We start from the raw sequence: 18,555 nt of genomic DNA on the forward strand, positions 1-18,555 counted from the left end.
CCAGCCACGCCGAGGCGGGGCCGGTCCGTGGCCAGCTCGTCCGGACTCCTAGGTCCCTGGCCACGCCGAGGCGGGGCCGGTCCGTGGCCAGCTCGTCCGGACTCCTAGGTCCCTGGCCATGCCGAGGCGGGGCCGGTCCGTGGCCAGCGCGTCCGGACTCCTAGGTTCCCAGCCATGCCGAGGCGGGGCCAGTCCGTGGCCAGCTCGTCCGGACTCCTAGGTCCCGTGGCCAGCTTGTCCGGACTCCTAGGTCCCGTGGCCAGCTCGTCCGGACTCCTGGGTCCCTGTCTAGGAACGTCATTCCCCCAGCTGCCTGGGGGGAGGGGGATGCTCCCTCCGTGGGGCGGCGGGGCTGACCAGTCTGTCCTAGCCGGCGCGCTGCGCTGCCGCCGCCAGCTGTCCGTCACGAACTGGCCTGGACAGCCCGTTACGGTGCCGGGCTCGGGGGGAGACACAAGTGCCTGCGAGGGGCTCTTCATGAGCAGCCCGTGGGCCCCCTTTGGCCGCTTGCCGTGCTCAGCCGCCCCCTCCCCCTCCTGGTCCCCAGCTGTTCTTCCACCTTTCCCGGGAGCGAGTGTTCACGGAGGAGCGGGCCCGGTTCTACGGTGCCGAGATCGTGTCCGCGCTGGAGTACCTGCACTCCAGGGACGTGGTCTACAGGGACATCAAGGTAACGCCCGGCCGCCAGCCTTGCCCCCCGGGGGGTGGTCGCTTGTCTCAGCCGTGGGCAGCAGCAAGCGCCTGGCTGGATCCGTCCCTGCGGGGGACCAGGCCCTGGGAGGCTCCGCTCTAGCGAGAGGCCCTGGCGTGTCCGGCACGCCTCTCGGGCTGCTAGCGGAGGAGGTGGGGCGATGCCCCTCGATCTCAGAGCCTCTGGCATCGGCCCCTCCTCCCCGTTTCTCCAGGAGGCCTCAGCTCCCGCTGGACCCGGAGCAGTGGGCTAGCCCCAGAGGGCTCTGGTTCCCAGCGCGCCGTGGCAAGTGCTCGAGTCCCGTGGCAGGCGTTAAAATCTTCCTCCTCTAGCAGGCCACGTTCTGGGCCGCTGCGCTTCGCTCCCCTCTGTCCACGAGGGGTGGCAGCTTCAGGCCGGGGTTCTGGGCTGCTCCTGGGAACAGCCCGGCCGCCGCCTCCTCTCTGGGGGGTCGCTAGGCTGGTGGGTGGCGTCTTTCCGCTTCCCCGGCCACTCTGGGCTGGCAAACCCCCCCCCCTCCCCCCCGGCGTCCGCAGTCACCTCCTCTCTGCCTCGCAGCTTGAGAACCTGATGCTGGATAAAGACGGCCACATCAAGATCACGGACTTCGGGCTCTGTAAGGAGGGCATCACAGACGGGGCCACCATGAAAACCTTCTGTGGGACGCCGGAATACCTGGCCCCGGAGGTACCAAGCCCCCACTCTTAGGTGTATTACGGTAGCCTGGCCCCACCCAGATCAGGGACCCTTGTGTGGGCAGAGGCCATCCCTGCCCAAAGTGGGGGGGAGGGCGAGGGGACCCGGCTCGCTCTCTTGGCCAGTGACGGGCCTGGCAGCAGAACCCAGTGCCTGGCCTGTGCCCTGCCTGCAGGGCTGAGCCCGGGGACTGAGCCCCGGCTGGGCGCAGTGTCCTGGGGGGTGTCAGAGCCCGGGGAAATGGCCGATAATCCTGCCCCCTCGCCCTGGCTCCCAGACCATCCCGTCCGCTGGGCAGCGGGCTCCCGGTGAGGAAACCCCTCTTCCTAGTGTGCTCACAGCAGGGCGACGGGGGAGGCAGGGCCAGGACTCCAAGGGTCTGTCTCAGCTCTGGGAGGGAAATGGGGGCTAGGGGTTAGAGCGGGGGGAGGTCTGGGAGCCAGTACTCCCAGCTCTGGGGAGAAGAAGGGCTAGTGGTTAGAGCAGGGGGCGGGGGTGTGTCCCGGCTCAGGGGGGAAGAAGGGCTAGTGGTTAGAGCAGGGGGCGGGGGGGAAGAAGGGCTAGTGGTTAGAGCAGGGGGCGGGGGGGAAGAAGGGCTAGTGGTTAGAGCAGGGGGCGGGGGGGTGTCCCGGCTCGGGGGGGAAGAAGGGCTAGTGGTTAGAGCAGGGGGCGGGGGGGGTGTCCCGGCTCGGGGGGGAAGAAGGGCTAGTGGTTAGAGCAGGGGGCGGGGGGGGGTGTCCCGGCTCGGGGGGGAAGAAGGGCTAGTGGTTAGAGCAGGGGGCGGGGGGGGTGTCCCGGCTCGGGGGGGAAGAAGGGCTAGTGGTTAGAGCAGGGGGCGGGGGGGGGTGTCCCGGCTCGGGGGGGAAGAAGGGCTAGTGGTTAGAGCAGGGGGCGGGGGGGTGTCCCGGCTCGGGGGGGAAGAAGGGCTAGTGGTTAGAGCAGGGGGGCGGGGGGGGTGTCCCGGCTCGGGGGGGAAGAAGGGCTAGTGGTTAGAGCAGGGGGGCGGGGGGGGTGTCCCGGCTCGGGGGGGAAGAAGGGCTAGTGGTTAGAGCAGGGGGCGGGGGGGTGTCCCGGCTCGGGGGGGAAGAAGGGCTAGTGGTTAGAGCAGGGGGCGGGGGGGTGTCCCGGCTCGGGGGGGAAGAAGGGCTAGTGGTTAGAGCAGGGGGCGGGGGGGTGTCCCGGCTCTGGGGAGAAGAAGGGCTAGTGGTTAGAGCAGGGGGCGGGGGGGTGTCCCGGCTCGGGGGGGGAAGAAGGGCTAGTGGTTAGAGCAGGGGGCGGGGGGGTGTCTCGGCTCGGGGGAGAAGAAGGGCTAGTGGTTAGAGCAGGGGGCGGGGGGGTGTCCCGGCTCGGGGGGGGAAGAAGGGCTAGTGGTTAGAGCAGGGGGCGGGGGGGTGTCCCGGCTCGGGGGGGGAAGAAGGGCTAGTGGTTAGAGCAGGGGGCGGGGGTGTGTCCCGGCTCGGGGGGAAGCGGGCCCCTGGCTCACGCGGCCTCCCCCTCCCCCTGCACAGGTGCTGGAGGACAATGACTACGGGCGGGCCGTGGACTGGTGGGGGCTGGGCGTCGTCATGTACGAGATGATGTGCGGCCGCCTCCCCTTCTACAACCAGGACCACGAGCGCCTCTTCGAGCTGATCCTCATGGAGGAGATCCGCTTCCCCCGCACCCTCAGCCCCGAGGCCAAGTCCCTGCTGGCCGGGCTGCTCAAGAAGGACCCCAAGCAGAGGTGAGGGGGTGCTGGGCACATGCCCCCGGGGCCTCTGCTGCCATCCTCCATCCGGGGGGCTGCTGTCCCATGGCAGGTGCCATAGTCACTGTGCTCTATGGAGAGGCGGTCAGAGCATGGGCAGCGGCAGGGGGTCCTGTGGCGGGTGCCATGGTCGCTGTGCTAGGTGGGCAGGGCAGGGCGTGGGCAGCGCCTGGGGGGTCCCGTGGCTGCTGTGCTCCGTGGGCAGTGCCGGGGGGTCCCGTGGCAGGTGCCGTGGTCGCTGTGCTCCCTGGGGAGGTGTCAGGGTAGGGGGTGGGCAGTTCCACGGGGTCCCGTGGCGGGTGCTGTGCTCCGTGGGCAGTGCCGGGGGGTCCCGTGGCAGGTGCCGTGGTCGCTGTGCTCCCTGGGGAGGTGTCAGGGTAGGGCGTGGGCAGTTCCAGGGGGTCCCGTGGCGGGTGCTGTGCTCCGTGGGCAGGGCGTGGGCAGTGCCGGGGGGTCCCGTGGCAGGTGCCGTGGTCACTGTGCTCCCTGGGGAGGTGTCAGGGTAGGGCGTGGGCAGTGCCAGGGGGTCCCGTGGCGGGTGCTGTGCTCCGTGGGCAGGGCGTGGGCAGTGCCGGGGGGTCCCGTGGCAGGTGCCGTGGTCGCTGTGCTCCCTGGGGAGGTGTCAGGGTAGGGCGTGGGCAGTGCCAGGGGGTCCCGTGGCGGGTGCTGTGCTCCGTGGGGAGGTGGTGCTTCTGGTCTGAGTTGGCAGCAGCCTTGGGCACCTTGAACCCAGGCGTGACGGTGCCTCCGTGTCCCCAGGCTAGGCGGCGGGCCCAGCGACGCCCGGGAGGTGATGGAGCACCGCTTCTTCACTGCCATCAACTGGCAAGACGTGGTGCAGAAGAAGGTAAGGGGGGAAGCGGCGGAGGGGCTGGGCTTTCTCTTGCCCCGAGCCCCCCTCCGAACTGCCCGCTGCCACGGAGCGCCCGCCCTGCCCGGCCCAGGCCCGAGCTCTGTCCCCCAGGCGCTCGGCTCCCTCCCGCTCAGAGCTCAGGGAGCGGCTCGCAGCGCAGCCGCCACGGCTGGAGTGGAGCCCCCGGGCTGTGCGGCCCGCGTGGCACGGGGACGGGTCGAGGCCTGGGCCAGCAGCGGGGGGTGTCCCGGGGCAGGCGCAGCCCCAGCCCCGCGTGGGAGCCGGCCGGCGGCCCCCATCACCAACCGCCGCCTCTCGCCCGCAGCTCGTCCCGCCCTTTAAGCCCCAGGTGACGTCGGAGATCGACACCCGGTACTTCGACGACGAGTTCACGGCGCAGTCCATCACCATCACGCCGCCCGACCGATGTGAGCAGGGCCGCCGGGGGGCCGCCCCAGGGCGCAGGGGAAGCCGGGCTGGGCTCGAGGCCTGGCACAGGGATTTGCCCCACCCGGCGCCGGCTCGCTGGGCTGTAGGGCGCCCGGGTGACCGATGGGGGTGCTGCGGCAGCTTCCTGCCTGGCCTGGCGCCCCCTCCCCCGTACCCACCAACCAATGAGCACCGCCCCGCGTGCCACGCAGGCAGCCACAGTCCCCTCCCCTGCCCCCCACGTGCCCTCCTGCGTGACCCCCCCCCCCCCGTGGGCGTGGCTCCTTGGGGCGGCCGGTTCTCTCTGCGTCAAACTCCCGCCCCCGCTCTCCGGATCCCGTATCTCATTGGCCGGGAGCGTCCTGTCAGCCAGCCTGACCTGGAGCATTAGCCGCGCCCCATTGGCCCGGGCACTAGGCAAGTCCCACTCGCTGGCGGGAAATTCACCGAGCCGGGAAGCCCAAACCAGCCACAAGCAAACAGCAGGGCCTCTCATTGGCCACATCGGCCGCCTGTCATCCGCAAGCACTGCCCCCCCAGCTCCCGTTGGCCCAGTTTGTGTGGGGCTGGACCTGCTGCAGGCCGCTTCCAGGGTGCAGTGCGGGCCCTGGGCCCCTCCAGGCAGGAAGCTGCCGCCCCACCCTGCCCCACCACTGACTGGGAGCCGCCGGAGGTCAGCCTGGGCCCCAGCCGTCCCCTGTCCCGGCCCTGAGCCCCCAAACCTGACCCGGAAACCCCTCCTGCCCCCCAAGCCCTCACCCCAGAGCCTGCACCCCCATGCCTACATACTGAACCCCTCTGCCCAGCCTGCCCCCCAAGCCCTCACCCCGCCCACCGCAGAGCCTGCACCCCCATGCCTACATACTGAACCCCTCTGCCCAGCCTGCCCCCCAAGCCCTCACCCCGTCCACCGCAGAGCCTGCACCCCCATGCCTACATACTGACCCCCTCTGCCCAGCCTGCCCCCCAAGCCCTCACCCCGCCCACCGCAGAGCCTGTACCCCCATGCCTACATACTGACCCCCTCTGCTCTAGTCCCAACCTGCAGCCCCATGCCTCAGCCCAGGACCTGAACCCTCTGCCTCCCCGCCCACCCCAGAGCCTGCCCCCCTATGCCTACATACTGAACCCCTCCGCCCACTCCAGCCTGCCCCCCAAGCCCATCCCAGAGCCTGTACCCCGCTCTCAAGCCACAGCCCTGCCTGGTCAGCGATGTCCTTCAGCTGGGGGGCGAGAAGACGAGTTTGCACCCTGCTGGCCTGGCACCGCCCCGGGAGCGGGGTCAGGAGCCCGGGGGGCTGGCGGCCCCTAACCCGCTGCTCTCTCTGGCTGCAGACGACAGCATGGACTCCCTGGAGGCCGACCAGAGGACGCACTTCCCACAGTTCTCCTACTCCGCCAGCATCCGGGAATAGGCCGCGGCAGGCAGAGACTTGGGCCCCGCGGCGGCCGGGAGAACTCGGCGGTGGTTCCTTGGATTTCCCTGCAGCAGTCTGGTCGCACGTTAGCCTGGCCGGGGAGGGGAGCAGCCCCAGCTGTTTGGAACTCGGCCTGGGGGCGGCAGGCGCCCGGCGCCCAGCCAGGGCCACGTGGAAAGGGACACAGGCTGGGAGCCGCACCGGGCCCGGGCACAGGGCTGCTCCTCTTTCCAGACTCCCGGACGTGCTTGCAGCTGAGACCCCCGCGCCGTCCGCAGCCGTCGTCCGAGGGCCCCGCGCCGGCCGGGCCAGGGGAGAGGCTGCGGAGAGGCACCCGGTGGGATCGGAACAGACTCACACGGAGTAACGCCCGTTCGGCCGCGGGGCTCTGTGCGGAACGCCGCCGGGCCGCGGGGCTCTGTGCGGAACGCCGCCGGGCCGCGGGGCTCTGTGCGGAACGCCGCGGGGCTCTGTGCGGAACGCCGCGGGGCCGCGGGGCTCTGTGCGGAACGCCGCGGGGCTCTGTGCGGAACGCCGCCGGGCTCTGTGCGGAACGCCGCCGGGCTCTGTGCGGAACGCCGCCGGGCTCTGTGCGGAACGCCGCCGGGCCGCCGGGCTCTGTGCGGAACGCCGCCGGGCTCTGTGCGGAACGCCGCCGGGCCGCCGGGCTCTGTGCGGAACGCCGCCGGGCCGCCGGGCTCTGTGCGGAACGCCGCCAGGCTCTGTGCGGAACGCCGCCGGGACGCAGCCAGGGGCCGCTGTTCGCTTTCTCGTTACGCGGCTCCCGGACAGCGGGGACGCTGGCTTGCCGGCCGCAGGGCGCGTCCCCCCTTCTGCCTGTTACATCTTCGCAGCCCTTCCTCAAAGCCGAGCAGGCTCCAGACAGAGCCGGGAGGGACGGTCTGGGAGGCACCCGGGGCCCAGAACTGCCCGGCCACTCGCACTAAGAAGCCGGCTGGTTTCCCGGGGGGCTGACGGGGCAGGAAGGGCGGGGGCTGGGCCTGTCGGTCAGTCGGAGGAAGCTGCCCCCAGCCCTGCGGACGCCGCACACGCTTGGAAAAGCAATAATGGTTTTTTCTTCAAAGCTGCCTTAACGCCAGGAGCCGGCTGGCTCGGTGCTGCGCTCAGCGCGTCCCCTGGCGCGCCTGGCCAGCTCGTGCGCACAGGCTGCCTGGCCTGAGCCTCTGGCATACGGGGGCAGCGCCTTCACCTGACCTGTGCCACGCGCCCGTCACGTCTGCCCGCGGGAGCCGCTCGCTGGCTTTCCCTGGGGGTGCTCGGCTCGTGGCCCTGGGTCCTGGCGCGCTGGGTCCTCCGTGGTGGCCCCGGGCCAGGCTGGCTGAGGGCAGCTGCTGAGCCATGCAGTCGGCGGGTTCCTTGCAGGCCCTGGCCCCGGGGAGCTAGACGCCGGACCCAGCACCACCACCCTCCACCGAGCCTGCCCTGCGGCGCCAAGTCAGGCAAACGCGCCGCCGCAGGAGCCTTCCTGCTGCCTTGAGCCGGGTCGGGGCCTTGCCCTCGGCTCCCGCTGCTCTGCTCTGCCACGGCTGAACGTGGGGGGGCTCAGACAGCACCTGGCCGCCCCCCCCAGGTGCCCACAAGAGACCGGCCCGGAGGGCGACGCCTGCGGGCACAGGCGGGCAGGGCCGAGTCCCCCTGCCCCTTGGGGGTGTGGGGTCTCACTCAGCATGTGCTGCCGGCCTCTCTGCCTGGTGCCCCCCTGCCCCTGCCAGCCAGAAGCGTCTCCCCTGCAGGGGGGCTGCTTCTGCCAGCGGGGCTTGGGGAGGGTGGGGTAGGTGTCCCCCCCCATTGCACCTGTCCCAGGGCTGCCCGGCTTGGGAGGGGGCCCTGCTCCAGCCCAGCTCTCCGCACTTCCTGCTCTTCGCCGGCAGCTCCGGGCCCCACGTTCGCCCCGCGCCAGCTCCGCTGGGCCGTGCTGGGCTCACGGGGGCCGTGGCATTTCACGCATGGCCCTGGCAAAGCTTTGACTTAAACGCCTGCCGGTGGCTGCCCCCAGGCCCTTGGCTCTCCTGGGCCCTACAGCCTTAACGCCCTTTGGCCTTTCGCCTGCCCGGCGCCCCTGGGGTTTCTCAGGGCTTCGCCCCGTCTCCCCCGGCACTGCTGCCTGCAGGGGCCTGCTGGGCCTCGAGGGACATGCCAGGCCACGGTTCCCCCCTGGAGCGCTGTGGGGGTGCACGGCCCCCCGGCTTCCTCCCACATGCTGGCCCCCTGGGGGGAGCTGGCCCCATGCTCTGCCTCGCCGCCACGCGCTAGCTGGCCTGGAGAGCTCAGCGTCTCGCCCGCCTGCCCCCCAGCGCTCTCGGGGCAGGGGCGGGAGCAAAGGCTTTTCTCCGGGCCGCGGCTCAGGCGCCCTGGCTGCCTGCCGCGGCCGGGCGGGCTCCCCGAGCTGGTGGCCTTTCCCGGAGCGGGCTGCCGCCACCTCGTGTGAACACTTTGTAAAATACGTTGGGAATATTCTCGCTTCCTTGGCGTACCGGGCGGGGCGGGCCTGGGCGAGTGTCCGGCCCCGCTCGCCTGCGCCCGCCGGTTTGTACGGTACAAGCAATAAAACGTTTTTTGGAACCGGGGGCTCCCGCCCGTTTGCCCGTCCCAGCCCCCAGCCCCGGCCGCTGCTTCCCAGGCAGGTGTTAGAGCCGGGCAGCGAGCGGGTGCAAAGTGGTCCCAGGCCCATCTCAGCAGCTCCAGAACCCTGCAGGCAGGGCCAGGTGATGCAGCTGCTGCCCGCCCCGGGTTCAGGCTCAACCCCAGAGCACAGGGCTCCGGTTCCTTGGGGAGCCCCCTGCCTGGCCTGGGCCAGAGAGAGGGAGCCCCGGGGGGAGCTGGCTTTGGGTGCAAGAACAAATCTCAAAGCTACAGACGGGGGAGGCCCCATTGGCAAGGCCTCCTGCTGCCCCAGTCCCCTCCTCACACCTCTCCCTGGCACTGGGGGGGGCAAGGGGGCAACTGGAGATCAGGACCCCGTCCTGCCCGGACACAGCACAGCACCCCCCAGCCCCCCACACTCCCCCAACCTGTACGAAGGGAGGAGCCATTTCCCCAGCAGGCAGGGGAGAGCCGAGACTGGCCCTGCCTCCTCCCAGCCCCTTGGTTCCACCGTCCCCTTCCGCCTGCTCTGAGCACAGGGGGCTGCAGCGGGGCCGTGGGGCCCGTGCTCTGGGCCTCCCTTCTTCAGGCCCCGGCCCAGCTGTAGAGAGTTAGGAGCCGAGGGGGCTTTCTCCCCCACGTGGAAAGTGCGTGTTGGCTTGTGACCCCCTGCCTGCTGCAGGACTGGCCAGGGGACTAGGGGCTGTGCCCCCCAGCCTGTTCCTGGGGGGGGGGGCAGGTTTGCAAGGGGGGCTGGATCAAGGCTGGGTCTGAAGGGGAAGGGCGTGTCACAGGGCCCTGGTCTGCATGGCAGTAACCAGGGACTTAGCCACACGACGAGCTCAACGCCGCTCGGCCAGCCTGGGCTGCGGCAGCAGCACAATAGCAGCTCCCTGGGCCAGGCTGGTCTCAGTGCCCCCCCCCAGCAGGCACCAGCCACCCGGGCTCAATTCCTGTGGTGGATGGTGCCCAAGCCCCTCCCAGGGCCCCAGCACCGGCTGCACCAAGCAGGATCACACGAGAGAGTGAACAAAACTGCACTATGCACACGGCGTCAGCCCCCCGAGTGTCCACCTGAGACCAGGGCCCGTGGGGCCGGGCGCCCAGACACACAGTGACCGAGATCAGGGCCCGTCGGGCCGGGCGCCGCCCAGACACACAGTGACCGAGATCAGGGCCCGTCGGGCCGGGCGCCCAGACACACAGCGACCGAGATCAGGGCCCGTCGGGCCGGGCGCCGCCCAGACACACAGTGACCGAGATCAGGGCCCGTCGGGCCGGGCGCCGCCCAGACACACAGCGACCGAGATCAGGGCCCGTCGGGCCGGGCGCTGCCCAGACACACAGCGACCGAGATCAGGGCCCGTCGGGCCGGGCGCCGCCCAGACACACAGTGACCGAGATCAGGGCCCGTCGGGCCGGGCGCCGCCCAGACACACAGTGACCGAGATCAGGGCCCGTCGGGCCGGGCGCCCAGACACACAGTGACCGAGATCAGGGCCCGTCGGGCCGGGCGCTGCCCAGACACACAGTGACCGAGATCAGGGCCCGTCGGGCCGGGCGCTGCCCAGACACACAGCGACCGAGATCAGGGCCCGTCGGGCCGGGCGCCCAGACACACAGTGACCGAGATCAGGGCCCCGTCGGGCCGGGCGCCCAGACACACAGTGACCGAGATCAGGGCCCCGTTGGGCCGGGCGCCGCCCAGACACACGGTGACCGAGATCAGGGCCCGTCGGGCCGGGCGCCGCCCAGACACACAGTGACCGAGATCAGGGCCCCGTCGGGCCGGGCGCCGCCCAGACACACAGTGACCGAGATCAGGGCCCCGTCGGGCCGGGTGCCCAGACACACAGTGACCGAGATCAGGGCCCCGTCGGGCCGGGCGCCGCCCAGACACACAGTGACCGAGATCAGGCCCCGTCGGGCCGGGCGCCGCCCAGACACACAGCGACCGAGATCAGGGCCCCGTCGGGCCGGGCGCCGCCCAGACACACAGCGACCGAGATCAGGGCCCCGTCGGGCCGGGCGCCGCCCAGACACACAGTGACCGAGATCAGGGCCCCGTCGGGCCGGGCGCCCAGACACACAGTGACCGAGATCAGGGCCCCGTCGGGCCGGGTGCCCAGACACACAGTGACCGAGATCAGGGCCCCGTCGGGCCGGGCGCCCAGACACACAGTGACCGAGATCGGGGCCCGTCGGGCCGGGCGCCGCCCAGACACACAGTGACCGAGATCAGGCCCCGTCGGGCCGGGCGCCGCCCAGACACACAGTGACCGAGATCAGGGCCCCGTCGGGCCGGGCGCCGCCCAGACACACAGCGACCGAGATCAGGGCCCCGTCGGGCCGGGCGCCCAGACACACAGCGACCGAGATCAGGGCCCCGTCGGGCCGGGCGCCGCCCAGACACACAGCGACCGAGATCAGGGCCCCGTCGGGCCGGGCGCCGCCCAGACACACAGCGACCGAGATCAGGGCCCCGTCGGGCCGGGCGCCGCCCAGACACACAGCGACCGAGATCAGGGCCCCGTCGGGCCGGGCGCCGCCCAGACACACAGCGACCGAGATCAGGGCCCCGTCGGGCCGGGCGCCGCCCAGACACACAGTGACCGAGATCAGGGCCCGTCGGGCCGGGCGGCGCCCAGACACACAGTGACCGAGATCAGGGCCCCGTCGGGCCGGGCGGCGCCCAGACACACAGTGACCGAGATCAGGGCCCCGTCGGGCCGGGCGCCGCCCAGACACACAGTGACCGAGATCAGGGCCCCGTCGGGCCGGGCGCCGCCCAGACACACAGTGACCGAGATCAGGGCCCCGTCGGGCCGGGCGCTGCCCAGACACACAGTGACCGAGATCAGGGCCCGTCGGGCCGGGCGCCGCCCAGACACACAGTGACCGAGATCAGGGCCCCGTCGGGCCGGGCGCCGCCCAGACACACAGTGACTGAGATCAGGGCCCCGTTGGGCCGGGCGCCGCCCAGACACACAGTGACCGAGATCAGGGCCCGTCGGGCCGGGCGCCGCCCAGACACACAGCGACCGAGATCAGGGCCCGTCGGGCCGGGCGCCGCCCAGACACACAGTGACCGAGATCAGGGCCCGTCAGGTCGGGCGCCGCCCAGACACACAGCGACCGAGATCAGGGCCCGTCGGGCCGGGCGCCGCCCAGACACACAGTGACCGAGATCAGGGCCCCGTCGGGCCAGACGCCGCCCAGACACACAGTGACCGAGATCAGGGCCCCGTCGGGCCGGGCGCCGCCCAGACACACAGTGACCGAGATCAGGGCCCGTCGGGCCGGGCGCCGCCCAGACACACAGTGACCGAGATCAGGGCCCCGTCGGGCCAGGCGCCCAGACACACAGTGACCGAGATCAGGGCCCGTCGGGCCGGGCGCCCAGACACACAGTGACCGAGATCAGGGCCCCGTCGGGCCGGGCGCCGCCCAGACACACAGTGACCGAGATCAGGGCCCCGTCGGGCCGGGCGCCGCCCAGACACACAGTGACCGAGATCAGGGCCCGTCGGGCCGGGCGCCGCCCAGACACACAGTGACCGAGATCGGGGCCCGTCGGGCCGGGCGCCCAGACACACAGCGACCGAGATCAGGGCCCGTCGGGCCGGGCGCCGCCCAGACACACAGTGACCGAGATCAGGGCCCCGTCGGGCCAGGCGCCCAGACACACAGTGACCAAGATCAGGGCCCCGTCGGGCCGGGCGCCGCCCAGACACACAGCGACCGAGATCAGGGCCCGTCGGGCCGGGCGCCGCCCAGACACACAGTGACCGAGATCAGGGCCCCGTCGGGCCAGGCGCCCAGACACACAGTGACCGAGATCAGGGCCCGTCGGGCCAGGCGCCGCCCAGACACACAGTGACCGAGATCAGGGCCCGTCGGGCCAGGCGCCGCCCAGACACACAGTGACCGAGATCAGGGGCCCGTCGGGCCGGGCGCCGCCCAGACACACAGTGACCGAGATCAGGGCCCGTCGGGCCGGGCGCCGCCCAGACACACAGTGACCGAGATCAGGGCCCGTCGGGCCGGGCGCCGCCCAGACACACAGTGACCGAGATCGGGGCCCCGTCGGGCCGGGCGCTGCCCAGACACACAGTGACCGAGATCAGGGCCCGTCGGGCCGGGCGCCGCCCAGACACACAGTGACCGAGATCGGGGCCCGTCGGGCCGGGCGCCGCCCAGACACACAGTGACCGAGATCAGGGCCCGTCGGGCCGGGCGCCGCCCAGACACACAGTGACCGAGATCAGGGCCCGTCGGGCCGGGCGCTGCCCAGACACACAGTGACCGAGATCAGGGCCCGTCGGGCCGGGCGCCCACCAGACACACAGTGACCGAGATCAGGGCCCGTCGGGCCGGGCGCCGCCCAGACACACAGTGACCGAGATCGGGGCCCCGTCGGGCCGGGCGCCGCCCAGACACACAGGGACCGAGATCAGGGCCCGTCGGGCCGGGCGCCGCCCAGACACACGATGACCGAGATCAGGGCCCGTCGGGCCGGGCGCCCAGACACACAGTGACCGAGATCAGGGCCCCGTGGGGCCGGGCGCCGCCCAGACACACAGTGACCGAGATCGGGGCCCGTCGGGCCGGGCGCCGCCCAGACACACAGTGACCGAGATCAGGGCCCCGTCGGGCCGGGCGCCGCCCAGACACACAGTGACCGAGATCAGGGCCCGTCGGGCCGGGCGCCGCCCAGACACACAGTGACCGAGATCAGGGCCCGTCGGGCCGGGCGCCCAGACACACAGCGACCGAGATCGGGGCCCGTCGGGCCGGGCGCCCAGACACACAGTGACCGAGATCAGGCCCCGTCGGGCCAGGCGCCGCTCAGACTCCAGAGCGAGTGAAAGTCACTGTTCCTAAGAGCTTGGTCAAAAGAGACAAAGGGAGGATCACTATCCCCATGTTCCAGCTGGAAAAGCTGAGGCCCAGGGGTGGCAGGAACAGGCCCAAGGGCACCTAGGGAGTTTGTGGCAGAGCCCAGCTTCCACGAGTGTCAGCCCATCCCCTTCCCCGCAGGCTCCAGGCCCCTGCTAGGCCCTGCTGCTCCAGCCAGTCCAGGCAGGCTCCATGCCGGCTGCGGCTGGGAGGGACGTTGCCTCCCGGGGAGGGGGATGAGCCACCGTGGACACAGCGAACCTTCTCCCAAATACATCTCTCAGGGACTGTTCTACCAGTGCTGGGGCCGCCCCCCACTCCTGCCCTGCAGCCCCTCCCCCCACTCCTGCCAGTGCCCCCCACTCCTGCCCTGCAGCCCCTCCCCCCACTCCTGCCGGTGCCCCCCACTCCTGCCAGTGCCCCCCACTCCTGCCCTGCAGCCCCTCCCCCCACTCCTGCCGGTGCCCCCCACTCCTGCCCTGCAGCCCCTCCCCCCACTCCTGCCAGTGCCCCCCACTCCTGCCCTGCTGCCCCTCCCCCCCAGTCCTGCCAGTGCCCTCCACCCATCCTCTTCCATCAGCCACTGGGGGCTGGGCTCTGATGGGCCCCAGGTCCCGCCCTGCTCTGGGCCCGAGCCAATGGCAGGCGCTCACCTGGGCGGCGATGCACCAATAGCGCCCGGCCCCACCTGGCCCCAGTGAAGCACTAACTAGCAGGCCAGGCCGCAGCTCCCAGCTCCCAGCTGGTGCCTTTGCCCCCTTCCCCCACCGTGCCTGGGGCAGGATGATGTGGGCCCTAGGCCAGCCCCCCAAGTACCATGAGCTGCGAGCCTGGGAGCAACCGGTACTGGGCCAGGGCTCCCTGGGGCCCGGGACTGGCTCCCCTGTAGCCTGGGGGGAGGCTGGGGGGCTGAGGCTGGGCCCCAAGTTGCTCCCCCGGGGGCCCCTGCAGCGAGTCAGGCTTTGCCAGGGTGGGGGTACCCGTGAGAAGCTTCCCCCCCACCCCCCCAGTAGGCTGGGTCTGGAAGCCAGGGGCCCTGGGTCGGCCTTTCCCAGGGGTGCCGGTGCCTGGGGGGCCTCAGGGCCCAGGGGGGCAGCGAGCTCCAGGCCCCCTTGCACTCCCTGGCGGGTGCTCACCCCTCACGTCCGGGGCTCTCGCCAGCTGCAGGCGGAGGAGAAACGGGAGCCGCTGAAAAGCCAGAACAAGGGCCTTGCTGGGGACAAGGGGGCCCGCAAGGTGAGTCCGGACTGGGGGGTGGGTACCCGGCACCCATAGCCCTGGGGCCCACTGCCGCTGGCATGGCCGGAGGGGCTCCGAGGTGACCGCACAGCGCTCGGCTCTGCCCTGGGCCCGCCCCAGTGCGGCTCTGTGCCTCAGTTTCCCTCCTCCCATGGGAGGAGCCTTCCTCTGCCTGTGCTGCCAGGGAGCCCCATGGGGCTGGGTGGGGTCGCTGTGAGGGTGGCTCTCTTGGGGGGGAGGGGTCGATGCTACTAGGTAGGCCTCGTCCAAGTTCGGGTGGGGGCGGGCCGGGTCACAGCAGCTTGGAGGGGTCACCCCCTGTTGGGCTAGCCCAGCCTTGGGCGGCAGCAGGGACGGGGCGTGGAGTTCAGTTGCCGGAGGGGGGTAGGGTTCCAGACCCAGTGCTCTAAGTCAGCTGGCTCCCCCCGGGGCAGCTGGGCATGGGGGTATTCTCAGCTCCCTTGGGTGCGGCCAGCCCCAAGGGGCCCCACGGCTGCGCTCTGGGGACAGTGGGGGGCCCGGGGCCCGCTCCCCACCCCTGCTCCTCTCTCCTGCAGAAGAAGCCGCAGGGGAACCGGGCCCGAGAGGCAGCGCCTGAGAGAGCGCCTGCCGTTTGCCCCAGGATCCCTGCCAGCCCCGGCGTGCAGAGAGGTAAGGGCCCTGGCGGAGGGGCTGTGCCATGCGGGGGACCGTCCGGTGCCAGCAGCACCCTCGCCCTCCGGGTCCCCGAGCCCGCATGCGCCCACCTCTGGGGTGGGGGACGGGGCCGCGCAGTGGAACGAGGGGCGGAGCCCGGCACGGGGCAGCGTGGCTGGTGACGCCCTTTCTCCCTGCAGGCGGGGAGCCCGGGGGGTGCCAGGCGCTGCTCTGCGTGCCCGAGGCGCTGGCGGAGGAGCTGGGGCAGGCGCTGGTCAGCATGGACATGGCGCTGGAGCAGGAGTACGCTTGGGACATCTTCACCAGCATGCTGGTGCGTGCGGGGGGGCGGGGAGCCGGGGTTAAAGGTCACTGGTGGCTGCCCCATTGCTGATATTCTGGGGGGAGCAGCTTTTCGGGCAGGGTGGGCAGTTTGGACAGGTGAAGGCCAGCCGCCCCTCCCCCCATCATGATGGGAAAGGGGCCCCAGAGGCCTAGCTAACTCCAGCCTGGTTGGGGGGCAGTGGGGGCTAGTGGTCAGAGCAGGGGCAGGCGGGAGCCAGGACTCCTGGGTCCCGTCCCCCGTTCCGTGGCGCGTCCCACGTTTCGCTCCCGTCCCCAGCAGAAGCAATCGGGCCACGTCTTCCGGAGCTGGCAGATGCCGCGCGCCGTGACGGCCGAGATGCGGGCGCTCGTGGTCGACTGGCTCGTGCAGGTGCATGTAGGTAGCGGGGACGCCCCCCAGCCGGGTCGCACCCCCCCCCGGAACCTCCCGCTGGGAAGGGTGACGCGGGGGTTGGGTTGGGCGAGGGGCATCCTAGCACTCCTGGGTTCCACGCCGTGGCGTGCCTCAGTTTCCCCTGTATAAAAGGGGCACTAATTCCCCCTCCCTGCCAGGGTGCTGGGAGAGCACTTGGTGCCCCGCACCTGCCACACTGTCCCTGTGCCCCGTGACGGTGCCCTGGGACCCTCCCCTCCCAGGAGTACCTGAGCCTGGCGGACGACACGCTCTACCTGGCCGTCTACCTGATGAACGCCTACATGAAGGTGGCGAGGGTGAGGGTCCCAGCCCTGCAGCTGCTGAGCGTCACCTGCCTCTTCGTGGCCTGCAAAGTGGAGGAGTGCACCTTCCCCGAGGTAAGGCCGGGCGCCCGGACGCCTGGGTTCTGGCCCAGCTCTGGGAGGGGAGTGGGGGCTAGTGGGTAGAGTGGGCGGGGGAGGGCTGGATGCCTGGGTTCCGGCCCAGCTCTGGGAGGGGGGTGGGGGCTAGTGGGTAGAGTGGGAGGGGGGACTGGGTTCTTCGGTCTCTGAGAGGGAAGTGGGGGCTAGTGGTTAGTGGGAGGCCGGGGGGCCTGGACTCCACTGTGTCTGGGAGGGGCCGGGGGGAGGGGTCGCGGGGGGCAGGCGGTGAGAGCCGTGGGCCCTTGCAGCCGGCCGAGCTGTGCTTCATGACCGAGGACTCGTTCAGCCGCCGGGAGCTGCTGCGCATGGAGCGCAAGGTGCTGTCCCGCCTCGACTTCCAGCTGCACTACACCAACCCCGTGCACCTGCTGCAGCTGCTGGCAGCCCTGGGCCGCTGCCCCCCAGAGGTGAGCGCTGTGGGATGGGAGGGGCTGGGCTCTGTCCCAGCTGGGGGAGGGGAGTGAGGGCTAGTGGTTAGAGCGGGGGGGGGGGAGGGCTGGGATTCCTGGGCTCTGTCCCAGTTGGGGGAGGGGAGTGAGGGCTAGTGGTTAGAGGGGGGGGAGAGGGCTGGGATTCCTGGGCTCTGTCCCAGCTGGGGGAGGGGAGTGAGGGCTAGTGGTTAGAGCGGGGGTGGGAGGGCTGGGATTCCTGGGCTCTGTCCCAGCTGGGGGAGGGGAGTGAGGGCTAGTGGTTAGAGCGGGGGGGGGGAGGGCTGGGATTCCTGGGCTCTGTCCCAGCTGGGGGAGGGGAGTGAGGGCTAGTGGTTAGAGTGGGGGGGAGAGGGCTGGGATTCCTGGGCTCTGTCCCAGCTGGGGGAGGGGAGTGAGGGCTAGTGGTTAGAGCGGGGGTGGGAGGGCTGGGATTCCTGGGCTCTGTCCCAGCTGGGGGAGGGGAGTGAGGGCTAGTGGTTAGAGCGGGGGTGGGAGGGCTGGGATTCCTGGGCTCTGTCCCAGCTGGGGGAGGGGAGTGGGGATGGGCACTGGGTTTCCAGGTGGGGGGCGGGCTACGGACCAGTCTGACCCATGTGCCCCCCCAGGTCCATCACCTGGCCATGTACTTCATGGAGCTGTCCCTGATGGAGGTGGACTGTGTGGCATTCGAGCCGGCCCAGCTAGCCGCGGCCGCCCTGTGCCTGGCCCAGCGGGTGCTGCAGGAGGCGGGCGCCGGGGGCTCGGGCGCCGGGCCGGAGGGCTCCATGCCGCTCTGCTTGTACAGGTGGGTGCGGGGGGAGCCGGCGGCGGGCGGGGGTGCCTCCTAGCCTGGCGCCCGCTGACGCCCTCCCCCCGCTCTCGTTGCAGCGAAGCGGCGCTGGGGGCCGTGCACCACTCCATGGCCCGGGCCGTGCTCCGGGCCGGCGCCTCCAGCCTCCGGGCCACCTTCCTGAAATACTCGCGCCCCCAGAAGCTGGGCACCAGCGCCAGCCCGGCCATCGCCCACTCCAGCTACCTTGCCCGCTGCCGCAGCCAGGCGCCCTGAGTCGCCCCGGGACCGGCCCCCGCTTGGCCGGGGGGCTCGGCTCTGTCCCCGCGGGGCGTCCCAGCTACACTGCTGGGAGGAGGGCGGGGATGGTGTCTCAGCCTCTCGGTTACAGAAACTCAGCTCCCTCCGTGCCCCTCGGCCTGGCTGGCGGGTGCTGGGCGGGTGGTGGCTGTGATGGGGGGGGCAGCGGGCCCCGCACTGGCTCCCAACCTCCCCCCGCCCTCCCCTGCCCCGGCCTTAAAAAAAAGAAAAAAAGAAGCTGATGTGATGAGCAATTGGCCGTCTGCGTTTGTCCAATAAAGTGTCTTTTAACCCCCAGTGCGGCTGCTCGTGGGGTGTGGCCCCAGGGCGGGCAGGTGTCTGGCCACTTCCGCAAGGGGGGGCCTACCCCCACGACAGGGCACAGGACAAAATCGATTCTGCATGTGGGGCAGAGACCAAGCTGGGGGTGGGGACAGGGCTGGGCTGTCGGGCTGTGGGTCAGGAGTGAGGGGCATGAGCAGGGCTGGGAGAGGGAATCTGGGGGGGACTCATGCATGGGGGGAGCCCAGGGTTGGGCTGGCAGGGGATGTGGGGTATGAATGAGGGGCCCCTGCAGAGCTGGGGGAGGGAATCTGGGGGGGAGTCAGGCTGTGGGGCGGGCGTGGGGGGCACCGGCAGGGCTGGAGGAGGGAATCTGGGG

The 18,555-nt window shown here is 71.4% G+C and overlaps 2 protein-coding genes across 10 annotated transcripts in view; both read left to right on the forward strand.

The window, feature by feature from the left end:
• The window catches only part of AKT2 (AKT serine/threonine kinase 2), a 28,900-nt gene extending 20,483 nt beyond the window's left edge, over positions 1 to 8,417 (forward strand). For all 3 annotated transcript variants that reach the window (XM_075915531.2, XM_075915533.2, XM_075915532.2), the window contains exons 9-14: positions 548 to 670; positions 1,250 to 1,378; positions 2,896 to 3,110; positions 3,894 to 3,981; positions 4,313 to 4,415; positions 5,752 to 8,417. In XM_075915531.2, the coding sequence (XP_075771646.1) occupies positions 548 to 670; positions 1,250 to 1,378; positions 2,896 to 3,110; positions 3,894 to 3,981; positions 4,313 to 4,415; positions 5,752 to 5,831 (738 nt within the window). In that variant the 3' untranslated portion in view covers positions 5,832 to 8,417. The remainder of the gene's footprint in view (positions 1 to 547; positions 671 to 1,249; positions 1,379 to 2,895; positions 3,111 to 3,893; positions 3,982 to 4,312; positions 4,416 to 5,751) is intronic.
• A 5,604-nt stretch (positions 8,418 to 14,021) lies between these two features.
• On the forward strand, positions 14,022 to 18,297 carry CCNP (cyclin P). Of its 7 annotated transcripts, none has more exons than XM_089769898.1 (9): positions 14,022 to 14,180; positions 14,499 to 14,573; positions 15,137 to 15,227; positions 15,413 to 15,546; positions 15,835 to 15,933; positions 16,194 to 16,349; positions 16,681 to 16,801; positions 17,431 to 17,609; positions 17,693 to 18,275. In XM_089769898.1, the coding sequence occupies exons 1-9, from the start codon at positions 14,121 to 14,123 to the stop codon at positions 18,134 to 18,136; spliced, it is 1,359 nt and encodes a 452-aa protein (XP_089626024.1). In that variant the 5' UTR covers positions 14,022 to 14,120; the 3' UTR covers positions 18,137 to 18,275. The 7 variants fall into 7 exon arrangements, with proteins under 7 accessions (XP_089626024.1, XP_075771378.2, XP_089626025.1 ...); XM_075915263.2 differs by having other exon boundaries at positions 15,134 to 15,227; positions 17,693 to 18,273; XM_089769899.1 differs by having other exon boundaries at positions 14,024 to 14,180; positions 15,134 to 15,227; positions 16,643 to 16,801; positions 17,693 to 18,010.
• Positions 18,298 to 18,555: the final 258 nt, after the last annotated feature.

Source organism: Pelodiscus sinensis, chromosome 18 (assembly GCF_052426305.1).
Source record: "Pelodiscus sinensis isolate ZL-2025 chromosome 18, ASM5242630v1, whole genome shotgun sequence".
Taxonomy (NCBI): Eukaryota; Metazoa; Chordata; order Testudines; family Trionychidae; genus Pelodiscus; species Pelodiscus sinensis.